This window comes from Cetorhinus maximus, chromosome X (genome assembly GCF_964194155.1).
Source record: "Cetorhinus maximus chromosome X, sCetMax3.hap1.1, whole genome shotgun sequence".
Classification (NCBI taxonomy): Eukaryota; Metazoa; Chordata; class Chondrichthyes; order Lamniformes; family Cetorhinidae; genus Cetorhinus; species Cetorhinus maximus.
This window is the reverse complement of record NC_135917.1, coordinates 9,042,239-9,055,143: the sequence shown is the minus strand read 5'-3', so window position 1 is coordinate 9,055,143 and position 12,905 is coordinate 9,042,239. Positions and strand designations below refer to the sequence as shown.

General features: G+C 46.9%; 1 protein-coding gene across 2 annotated transcripts in view; it reads left to right on the top strand.

Annotated features, from left to right (window-relative positions):
* Window positions 1–11,298, top strand: part of LOC144672753 (integrin alpha-7-like) — a 192,867-nt gene extending 181,569 nt beyond the window's left edge. For both annotated transcript variants that reach the window (XM_078534718.1, XM_078534717.1), the window contains exons 22-25: window positions 506–619; window positions 1,290–1,388; window positions 3,451–3,576; window positions 10,133–11,298. In XM_078534718.1, the coding sequence (XP_078390844.1) occupies window positions 506–619; window positions 1,290–1,388; window positions 3,451–3,576; window positions 10,133–10,291 (498 nt within the window). In that variant the 3' untranslated portion in view covers window positions 10,292–11,298. The remainder of the gene's footprint in view (window positions 1–505; window positions 620–1,289; window positions 1,389–3,450; window positions 3,577–10,132) is intronic.
* Window positions 11,299–12,905: the final 1,607 nt, after the last annotated feature.

Below are 12,905 nucleotides of genomic sequence, written 5' to 3'. Positions count from 1 at the left end.
GACTAGAGGGATGGTCTTCGACGGGAGAGTTAGGGGATTAGAGGGATGGTCTTCGATGGGAGAGTTAGGGGATTAGAGGGATGGTCATTGTTCAGAGAGTTAGGGGATTAGAGGAATGGTCCTCGATGGGAGAGTTAGGGGATTAGAGGGATGATCTTCTATGGGAGAGTTAGGGGATTAGAGGGATGGTCTTCGATGGGAGAGTTAGGGGATTAGAGGGATGATCATTGTTCAGAGAGTTAGGGGATTAGAGGGATGGTCCTCGATGGGAGAGTTAGGGGACTAGAGGGATGATCTTCTATGGGAGAGTTTGGGTTTAGAGGGATGGTCTTTGATTGACAAGTTAGGGGACTGGAGGGATGGTCTTTGATGGGATAGTTAGGGGATTAGAGGATCAGTCCCAAGCACTGCATTGTTGTTCCTTAGAATAACCAGTGATGCATGTTATGTATTGTCCATTTGCAAACTGAGTTTGATTCTAATCTTCAAAAACATGTCCCCACAGGATTGTGAAAAGGGTACTGCTAACTGTATTGTCTTCCAATGTCCTCTACAAGTCCTGGACACTACAACTAGAGTGAAAATAAGTGCACGCCTGTGGAACAGCACCTTCCTGGAGGTAAGCGTTATAAACAATTGTCTCATAAGATCATTCCAGCCCAGATTGGTGGAAATAAGGTCTCTAGCTCTACTGGTGAGGCTTGACTAGGAAGAGATGTTGGATCAGCTTCAATCCAACTCCTAATTCCCGACTTTAAACCTGACCAGACTTCAGAACCAATTATTATTATTAAGGGTCATGGGACCATGGCGGGTTGGTGGAGTTAAGGTACAGAATCAACCTGGATCCAATTGACAGGCTCGAGGGGCTGAATGGCCTCCTCCTGTCCCTACATTCCTAATTGACATTAAATTGCCAATTTCACTGAAGACGATAAGGGTGACAGATGTGAGAGACTGAAATGTCACATAGTTCGGGGAAGCTATGTTTTTAGGAGGTTGGATTAAAGGCACCTTGTTGGGGTTGAGGGAGTTTGAGAACTGAAGTTGCAGGTTCAATGCTGGTCTGTGCAGAGCTGCTGATCTCTGTGGTGCAGGCACTGCAGTTGGTCTGTGGGGCTTGAGAAAGGAAAATATCGGCCACGATTCCCACCCCTGACCTCGATTTAAGGACCTTCATGGTTGGTGATGGTCCTGCCTTCTGCCCGCTAGCTTGGTTAGCAATGAATATCCAGGGAGGGGAAAGGATGGATTTTTGTTGTTTTAAAGCAGTGTTATTGAAATTACAGGAGTATGCTTCACTCAGTTCCATTAAGCTGATCATTCGTGCTGACATCAGTGTGAAGTCAAGCATCAGAAACCTAAAGGTGAAGAGCGCTGCTGCTGAGGTAAAGACATTACTCCAAATCGAACCTTCGCTGTAGCATTCCCATCAGTTAGAAACATTGATCGTCAGGAGTTCGCCTCCATCTCTCTTGAGGGCTGCTACCCATTCAAAACCTGACAAGAAAAGTTAATTTTTAAGAATTGAAGCCCCTGTTTCTCTCACTTCGATGATGTGGAAACAGTAAATATTCATGTTTTCAATGAATTTGTACCCTCAGGAACTTGCTGCTGCACATCCTTCCTGTTCCTCTCCATTCCCTATCTCTCACCCCCCCTCCATCTTCCCCTCACCTCCTCCCCCACTTTCCCCTCACCTCCTCCCCCACTTTCCCCTCACCTCCTCCCCCACTTTCCCCTCACCTCCTCCCCATCTTCCCCACACCTCCTCCCCCACTTTCCCCTCACCTCCTCCCCCACTTTCCCCTCACCTCCTCCCCCATCATCCCCTCACCTCCTCCCCCATCATCCCCTCACCTCCTCCCCCACTTTCCCCTCACCACCTCCCCCATCATCCCCTCACCTCCTCCCCATCATCCCCTCACCTCCTCCCCCATCTTCTCCTCACCTCCTCCCCCACTTTCCCCCTCACCTCCTCCCCCACTTTCCCCTCACCTCCTCCCCATCTTCCCCCACTTTCCCCCTCACCTCCTCCCCCACTTTCCCCTCACCTCCTCCCCCACTTTCCCCTCACCTCCTCCCCCACTTTCCCCTCACCTCCTTCCCCACTTTCCCCTCACCTCTTCCCCACTTCCCCCTCACCTCCTCCCCCATCTTCCCCTCACCTCCTCCCCAACTTTCCCCTCACCTCCTCCCCCACTTTCCCCTCACCTCCTCCCCCACTTTCCCCTCACCTCCTCCCCCACTTTCCCCTCACCTCCTTCCCCACTTTCAGCTGGAGGAAGACAAATGGCAAGACTGCCATTATTTTAAGTGTCTGCAACCATGTCTTCTTGCAGCTTTTCCAGAGCCTGTTTTATAGACTAAACGCACAAACACACACAGTCACACACACACACACTCATCCATAGACACACACAAACCCACACACAAACCCACACAGACACACCCATAGACACACACAAATGCACATACACCCACTCACACACAAACACATACAGACACACCCATAGACACACACAAACCCACACACAAACACACACAGACACACCCATAGACACACACAAATGCACACACACCCACTCACACACAAACACACACAGACACACCCATAGACACACACAAATGCACATACACCCACTCACACACAAACACACACAGACACACCCATAGACACACACAAACGCACACACACCCACTCACACACAAACACACACAAACACACAGACACACCCATAGACACACACAAACGCACACACACCCACTCACACACAAACACACACAAACACACAGACACACCCATAGACACACACAAACACACACACACCCACTCACACACAAACACATACAGACACACCCATAGACACACACAAATGCACACACACCCACTCACACACAAACACACACAGACACACCCATAGACACACACAAATGCACACACACCCACTCACACACAAACACACACAGACACACCCATAGACACACACAAATGCACACACACCCACTCACACACAAACACACACAGACACACCCATAGACACACACAAATGCACACACACCCACTCACACACAAACACACACAGACACACCCATAGACAAACACAAATGCACACACACCCACTCACACACAAACACACACAGACACACCCATAGACACACACAAATGCACACACACCCACTCACACACAAACACACACAGACACACCCATAGACAAACACAAATGCACACACACCCACTCACACACAAACACACACAGGCACATCCATAGACACACACAAACACACATAGACACACACAAACTCACCCACAGCCAAACCCTCACTCACACAAACATACACACACACACACACACACACATATGTTCAATAGCCAGAGGGGAAAAATGGCAAACTGCTTTCTGATTCTGTGAGCATGTATTACAATACTGTCACCTTTAATCTATCCAGAATATCTTGACAATATACCCAGAAAAGGCAAGTGTGGCATATGTCGGAGCACCCTGGTTGATTATACTCATTGCTGTCCTCGCCGGAATCCTAGTCCTGGCTCTGCTTGTGTTCCTACTCTGGAAGGTAAGCATGGATTTGATACGAAAGATCACTCTTTAACTGGGTGACTTTCATTTAAACCAGTTCAGACCAGAAGCCTGTTTGTTGGCCTGTGGGGTTGGAGGTCTCAAACATGTGCAGAATTTGTTTTTTCAGCAATGAGTTGCAAGATGCTGAGGTAGCATTCCAGTGAAAAAAGCAGGATGCTGCATTTGAGGCTGACGCACTTAGAAATTTTCGGTTCAGGCATCGTGAATGATTTTACCAGTCTGATGCTACCTCTGGTCTATGTCACACCAGCACCCAGGATCTGGATAGAAAGGGATGTTTGCTGTTTTTCCTGCTGTAAGCTGCTAAATGTTATGGTAATGATTGATCCAACCCTGCTTTGGACTTTATTAGTCAGCTGAGGTGGAGGTATTTGCACTAGATAGTTGTGCTGCCATTTGTTGTTTTATACATGATGTGACACTTAGGATGGGACAGTTGCTTTCCATACTTTTATGTAAATCAATTTGTTAGCATCATTAAACCTCATATAATCACTTCATAATGTCACAGATATTGTTGTTTCCACTGATCTTTCTCATGTGAAAGGAAGGATTTTGTTTTATTTGTTGGGATGCGAGTCATGTTAGCAACACTCCATTATTGCCCTTGCCCAGTTACCTTGTGGAAAGTTGAACCAGGATAAAAACTGGCATTGACTTAGGCACTGGAAGCGACACTGGCACACCCTGTCCAGACAACCCTGCAAGGTCCTCCTTACTAACATCTGGGGGCTAGTGCCAAAGGTGGGAGAGTTGTCACAAAGACTAGTCAAGTAACAGCCAGATATAGTCATCCTCACAGAATCATATCTTACAGATAATGTCCCAGACTCCACCTTCACCAGAGGTGGCAGCACAGTGGTATACAGTCGGGAGGGAATTACCTTGGGAGTGCTCAACATTGACTCCGGGCCCCAATCTACTCTGTCCAGACCCCTCATGATTCTGAATACCTCTATCAAATCTCCTCCAAGGAGAACAATTCTCCAAACTGTCCACATAACTGAAGTTCCTCATCCCTGGAACCATTCTCATGAATCTTTTCTGCACCCTCCCTAATGTCTTCACATCCTTCCTAAAGTGTGCTGCCGAGAATTGGACATAATACTCCAGTTGAGGTTGAGCCATGTGTTTTATACAGTTCAACATAACATCCTTGCTTTCGTGCTCTATGCCTGTTCTCCAGCTAGAATCATAGAATGGTTACAGCACCGAAGGAAGCCATTCAGCCCATCATGTCTGGACTGGTAGTGGGCAACTAGGCTCCAAGGGAACGTAGGATGGAGAATTGGTACTACAGTATTGTAACCCAGTCTTTGAGTTTTTTACCTTGCTGTGACCTTGTGCCAATTTTGGATGTAAAGGTGGACATGATAGACTGGAATCAGTTCACTCAAATACGAATGTGTAACTTGAGTTTCAAATGCATTTGACGTGCAGTTGCAATTCTTGACCACGTGGGATTAAATTTCCTCAGATCGCTGTGTGCAACTGAATCGTAAATGTTCTTTATATCAGAATCTTGCGCTCTGTAACGCACAGAGAAAATCTTCTCCAAAGACTGGTTAAATGTCCAAATTAATGACCACGGGAAGGAAAGGCAATGCTTGCAAAATGAACTGTGAAATAAATAATGCCTAATACCAAGTAAGGAGCACTGTGATTGCCTTTGAGTGAGAAAAGAACAACCTACTCGGCTTGAGATGGTGGTATGGGTGCCTGCTGGGTTCAGAATTCCTGCTTTTTCAGGAACTTTTCGCAAGGATGTGGGGAACCTGCTGTCAAATTGAAGCAAGGATGCCGACAGGAGACATTTATCCAAGAATAATCCATATTCTAAATGCCAGAAAATGCTGCCTCCTGTAATCCCGCACGCACCTGCACCATCTCTGGTGTGCCTCACTCACCCTGACTTGCTTTCCCTGTCGTAATGCTGGACGAATATTGCTTCCTTGTAGTGCGGTTTCTTCAAGCGAACGAATAAAGAGTCTCAGTATGAAACTGAATATCACAGGGCTCATCTTCAAACCCAGCCATCTGACCAGGAGAAACTGGCCACCGAGGCTTAATGCTGACATCTGCAGCGGTAATTGTAGCGACAAGCCTGTGCTTGGTCTGAGGATTGCTGTGGTAGTGCCAGTTGGTATAGTGTGTCCTTCTGCATTGAGCACTTGTATGCTGGAGGTGTGTAAGGATTATAAATAAGTCTCAAATATTTAAACAGATCTACAGTTCAAAGAATGGGGTGTAGAACTAGTTATGTTCCCTTAAACTAAACCCATTTTCTATCTTCCCTTGAAAAGAGGAATGAGTCATTCACACTGAGCAACTAGATGTATCTGATGCTCAAACAGCTAACAGCAAGTAAAGCTTTTCTAGTCCACGTTATGATGGTTGAGCATAAAGTCGATCAAACCCAGTAGACCCCAGCTCACTTTTTTGGCAAATGGAAAAACCCTGCGTGTAAATCCATTGAGTCTCCACTTAGCTCCTTAGATCAACTTTATGTTGTGTCTCAGAGCCACCACGCGTCATCATCATCCCTTGCTGAGTGCCACAAGTCTTTTAGCTCAATAATATTGATGAAGTTTGGTTTTACTTTGGTGAGGGGAGTGGTGGGGGGAGGTGGTGGGAGGTTGTCCTCAGAGTAGGGGTTAGCGGTGATGGCGTAGTGGTATTGTCACTGGACTAGTGTTCTAGAGGCCCAGGGTAATTCTCTGGAGACCTGAGTTTGAATCCCGCCACTCCCGGTGAAATTTGAATTCCATAAAAATCTGGAATTCAAAGTCTGATGAAACCATTGTCATAAAAACCCATCTGGTTCTCTAATGTCCTATAGGGAAGGAAATCTGCTGTCCTTACCTGGTCTGGCCTACATGTGACTCCAGACCCACAACAATGTGGTTGACTCTTAAATGCCCTCTGAACAGGGCAATTAGGGATGGACAAAAAATACTGGCCTAGCCAGTGACACCCACATCCCATGAATGAATAAAAAAAAAATTCATAGTCCTAACCAAAGACCAATTGAATCTTCTAGCTCAGTGTGAGCATGAGTGTATTGCCTGTGGCAAGGCATCAATAGGCATATTTGAAATAGTCGTGATTTGCTCAGGGAATAATCCTTACACCACCTCCCCTATCCGCCCCATTTTCTGTGTCATGTGGCAGTAATAGATGGATTTGCAGTGTGTGTTCAGCATGCTTTTCTGTTGATTTTCTTTATTGCCCCGCACCTTGTGTAGTTTGGACTTGTTTTTAGTGTGTGCACAATAAGGGCGGAATTTTACGCTGGCGGGATTTTACGGTCCTGCCGAAGTTAATGGACTTTTGAACGGCCCGCCGCATTTTACACCCCCCACCCCCCCCCCCACCGCAAATGGCGGGGCCTTAAAATTCCGCCCTAAGATTAGCCTGAGATGCTCTGCATGAAACATGTGTTTTATTTGAGTGGTTTTATCCCGAGGTCTGTGACACTTTTCCTCCCACAAGCTTGTTTTACTTCTTTGTAACGGTTGAATCAGCTTTTTTTTTTCCCTTCTGAGATAATGCTAGCCTGGAGTGCTGGGGCTTTGTGATTGCTTCAAGCTGCATGAAGAAAGGTGACCGCAAAATAACATTTCCACCTTGGGACATATTAAACACTATTTCGGCTTCTGTCTCTCCTCCCTTGCTCTCTTTTAAGGGTCTCCCTCGGTTGCTTTTGACTACTGTCTCCAAACAAGCTGGCTCTACTCACAAGCTACTCTTTGCCCTTCCCTGAAGCTCCGACAGTTAGTGAACAGGATGCGCAGCATCGTCCATTTAATGCAATACGACACCAATGGGAGATGGGTAGATCAATGAGATTGTCCAAACAATCTCAGACGCATTTAACTAGGAGCAGAATTGGCATCAAAAATTCAGGGGTGGGGTCGGAGTCTGCGATAGAAAGATAGATTATAGATAAATACCAGTTTTGCAGCCAACGAAGTGCAGTCACTATTGGTACGTAGGAAATGTGACAGCCAATTTGCGCACAGCAAGCTCCCACAAACAGCAATGTGATAATGACCAGATCGCCTGTTTTTATTACAGTTGATTAAGGGATAAATATTGGTTCCAGGGAGAAGTCTCCTGCTTTTCTTCAAAGTGGTACCATGGGATCTTTAACATCCACCTGAGAGAGCAGACAGGACCTTGATTTCACACCCCGTTCAGAAGAAAGGCACCTCCGACAGTGCAGCACTCCCTTAGCACTGCAGCGGAGTGTCAGCCTGGATTAGGTGCTCAAATCTCTAGAGCAGACTTAAACCCACAACCGCCTGACGCCAAGGCACAAATGTTACCACTGAGCCACGTACATGTTCTCTCTGTGTGTCAGCTGTGGCTCAGTAGGCCTTACCTCTCACCCACAAGGTTCCAGGTTCAAGTCTTATTCCAAGACTTGAGCACAAAAAATTCAGTCTGACGCTCCAGTGTAGTACCGAGGGAGTGCTGCACTGTTGGAGGTGCCATCTTTTGGGTGGATGTAAAAGATCCCATTGGCACTACTTCAAAGAAAAGCAGGGGAGTTCTCCCTGGTGTCCTGGCCGATATTTATCCCTCAGTTAACATCACTAAAACAGATTATCTGATCATTATCACGTTGCTCTATGTGGGACCTTGCTGTGTGCAAATTGGCTGCTGTGCTTCCTACATTGCTGCACTTCAAGAAAAAGTATCTCATTGGCTGTAAAATGCTTTGAGTTGTCTGGTAGTGTGAAATGTGTGACATAAATGCAAGTTTTTTTGTTAACTGATGAAGCAGAAGAGGGGAAACATGGTGATGAAAGAATTTTTTTCTTTAATTGTGTCTATAATGGAAGAAACTTTTACAAACAGGCAATTAACATGCCGGAAAGCAGCTCAGAGGAAATGGTTGTCAGAAATAGGTTTTAGCTCTGCTAGAGGCCTACCAGCTAAAAGCAATGCTGATGGGATAGTAAACGTCGCAGACGAGACTGTCCCAAGTTTGAGGCCTTGTCTACGCTGAGACCGCTGATCTCAGCTAGGGCAGCAACCGTGAGGGCTGCAGAGAGGGCGAGAGAGGGGGTCCACTCCTGATCACTGTCTAGTGATGATGTGTGCAGATCAGATGCAGACAGGACTAGGCTTCACTGTGACGTTCCCCTCTGCTGGAATGAAGGTGCTGGGAGGTGGCTGAGGGAGCTCCAGTTTTAACCTCACCCCGCCTGTCGGGAAACCGGTGGGATTTGGCGCAGTGCTCGTCTTACACGCTGGCCGATTTCACTCTGCAATGACGTTGCCCGAGTGATGGGTGCGAGTGTCGCAGCAGCTTCACTGGCAGATCATCGCAGCTCACTGGCTCCACGGAGCTGAGGCCCAAGGTCCCATATCAGAGGCCCTCTCGGGCCTTACTGTTCATGTGCAAGGGAGATACCCTGTGTGCCCCCCCCCGACACCCCACAACATGGGCACACCCGAGTTTCTCAGCTGAACGTGTGTGCCATCATCGCCCTGACATTCTCTCAGACTCTCCCTGAATCCTATCTGCCCCTGAGCATCTATTAAGCCTGAGGGTTCGGTGCCCGCCTGCCTCTAAACCTTAGACACTTGTCTTCTTTCGAAGCTCTCTCGGAGAAAGTGAGAATTCCGCCAGTGGGGGGGGGGTATCCCTTTGTATTTCCCCACTTCTGACTGGTGTCAGTTTAGTCAGCTGTGCGATCGCGCGAGGCCTATAGATAACCTGACTAGCCCCACCATCCAAAATGGCCCTGGTGTGAGTGCCCATTGCTGTTCGCGCGCTCTGACCCTGTTGAGGGACTGGCATGGGAGGGACAGTGCACTGTGGTCCCCAGGCAGTGGTCTCCTGTACCTAACTGAAGATGAACGGCACATTTCCCAGCAAGGATGCGGCCCTAAAGAAGTGGCAGCCGGCCTGCTTTGCAGCCTGAAGCGATTGGCTCCCCCATTTTGTGATTTATTGAGGGCGCCGCACGACTGCAAAGCCATGACCATAAAAGAGGTGCCTCGGTGTCTTTTAAAACAAAAACCCCAGGAAAATGGGAAGGGCCAGAAACCAAAACGAGCGGCTCCCCTTTAGGTGAGCAGGGGACAACAGGGATGAGGTGAGCTCCTGTTTCAGCCTCTCCCTTCTGCTGCTGCACTCCCTGCTGAGTCCGTCGATCTGGCTGAAGTGACCCTGAGATAGGGAGGAGAGAAGAGGGCAAATAAATCAGCTGGAAATGGCACGGATGGGGAATAGGATAGGTTCACCTGTGCTGCTGCCCATGGTTGAACAACAGACTGACACTCAGTATTTGAGCTCACACATGAAGAATAGCCTTTTTAGGGGCAGTATTGGAATTGCGGATGATAGAGAGACAGCACCTTACACGGGGCAAGTTGGGTAAGTGGGAAGAGCCACATCTAAAGTCCTGTGTTGCTTATAGAAACCGAAGGCTGCCTGTGGCCTGATATCAAGACTGTGATTTCATACCACATTCTAAAATGTCCTCTCTCTCTGTCTCTTTCCCTGTCATTTGCAGTGTGGATTTTTTAAGCGTTCCCGTTACAACGATACCGTCCCACAATACCACGCTGTGCGGATAGGAAAAGAGGAGCGACAGCAACACATGGATGAAAAAAAGACGCAATATCAGAAGGAATGGATGACCCACTGGATTGACAGTGACGGCTACTCATGAACCTTATTTATTTTTATATTCATTAGTAGTGCAGCCTAAAACTCCCAACAAAATCCCCCACCCCAAAAATAAACCATGTATGTTTCTGATTATAGCAATGACCAGCTGCACTGAAAATGAACAAGGCGACCTTTTTAGACAGTGAGAGCTACAAAATTTGCATCTGAGCCCAAAACTGCCGCTTGACAACTTTGTGTCACGATACCTCTACGATCTCCTGGTCATGAACCATGGTGGTGCTTGCTATTGAGCGATTAACAGACTTGGTGTCATTTGTACTCGTTGCGTGCATAGGTAACAAGCCCTCCCACTGCCCCCAAACCATGCTTCTACTATCTTGCCTTGGCTCAGAAGTCCTGTTGAAATAATCTGTCCTTATTGGGTTTCCAGGTTCAATGCTCAGTGACTGGCAATCGTAACCAATAGACCAGGTGAGGGGAAGATAGGGGAGGAGGCTCATCAAGCCAAAGTCCACGTCTGTTTATTCTGACGCTCACTACCCGTGACACTTTGATCACAGTGTCAGGAGGGTGGTGTGATCTCACATGATAGGGAATTCAAGGCTATGGCAACACGTTTGAAAACCAAATGATAATATTCCAGAAATATAGAATTGAAATGTGAGAACTTGCCTTGACGTGGCACTCTACACTTTAAAGAGTAATTCATCACCTGTGAATCGCCTTGGGGTGTCTTGGGGATGTCAGATCGCTGTTGTAATGTAAGTAAATGCAGCAATTGACAGTCCATTGTCAGCCAATTTGAGCACAGCAAGATTCCACAAAGAGCAATGAGGTGACTGACACAGAAATGGGCGATTCGGCCCAACCTCCGATGTTTCTGCTCCACAGGAGCCTCCTCCCACCCCTCTTCATCTCACCCTATCAGCATATCCTTCTAATCCAGTTAATCATAGGGATAAATTAATCAATTTGGCCACTCAGCCCTCCCCCTCCTGCCGAATGCTTGAAGGGAGTGGGGACTGGTGACAGGTTCATAACAGTGAGTGCTGATTCTCCAACCTGTGCTCCTGTTGAGCGCAGCTATGTGCTGTGCAATCAATGAATTTGCGCTGTAAACTGTTCTAAGGTTTGAGTAAGTAGCCACAACTGAATTTTTGTAGATTGTCTTCCTCAACATGGGATAGACGAATGGATGGATGGACTAGACTTTCAGTCTCATCTTTCAATGGACTGTCAATTTGACAGACAATATGTACCCATTCCCATCATTAACTAAAGCAGTCGCAGACTATGGAATCATTTTATAAGGTGAGGATTTAAGTGCAAAGTTAATTTTGCTCGGTAGAGCACAGGTCAGAGATAGGGCTATAGGGAAGCCTCCCCCTGGAGTGGGGGCTTGCAAAATGACCCCTTATAAATTAAACCAAAGTGTCTGGGACTTCTTTTAAGATTTAACCTTGTTTCTCTCGTGGTCATTTGTTTGAGTCTGACATTTCTGTCACATGAATCTGCCAGCCACATGTGTACAATCACCTGGATTACCTTGCGGAACACCTCAGGGAGCTAAATACTGTAGACCACTGGGTGATGAGGTAAGGAAGGGAATAGGAAATATCCTCATCTTCCCCTCTGCACTCACCCTCCTCCCACCCCCACTTAACTGAGAAAACCTGGATCCAAGTTTGTCACTCAATCTGTCAGTAGGGAATAAGAGTGAAGATGATTCACTTGCTCAATGATTCCCTCTCTCTCACCCTTCCCCCTCTCCTCTCTATAATCAACATCTCTATTTTTCCCTTCTCGCGCTCCCACGCTTCCAACCTCCATTTAGAACTCACTCAGACCAGGAATGCATCCTGTGAGGAATCAAGGGCCTAAGTTTCACATTCGACTACTGCATGACACATTGAGGCTACACCTCAAAGATTGTAACCAAATAGTTTAACAAGTACAGTAACAGACTGAATTGATTAATTATATGCTAAGTCTTAGCCCACGGTTCTTGAGTAGTGTAAAGTATGCTTTGCAATTAAGCTTCCTAAAATAATTGAATCCATTTATAGATTCATCATCAGCTGCATTTTGCCAAAGAGAAAGAAAGGAATCTGACTAAGAATTGTTCTTAAAGGACCATTTAAATCATCCAAATTGATGTTAGGAACAGTTACTGAAAAGCCTTTGTTCAATTCTCTTCAGGTTTAATGTTGTAAAATTACTGCTGCCAAGCCACTCCAGTTCCTGATCCAGATCACTAACCTGTTCATGGTGTCACTATGGGAGAATATTTGGCACAAATTCAACATGTTATATCACGGCTTTGCTTACTGGAGCTGGCTCTAGCTCTGTTGACAGCCCTGTGATATAAACATGATGGCACAGTCAATGCCCAACCTAAATAGCTGCTGCCACTGGGCACCATGGGCCACCAAATGATTCCAACTTTGGGTCTACTCATACAGGCCAAGCTCTCAGCCTGCCCACGCAGGCCGGCAATGTCTTTGCCCCCTCCCCCCCCCGCAGTTGTTTCAATGTTGCCACCCATGCTGACACCTGCCCACAATCTAAGCGGGTGCATTTCCAAGTACCCTTAATCATTTTTTGTTGAAGCCCTTTGGACAACAGCTGTTCTGCAGTATAAACACAAATTGGCC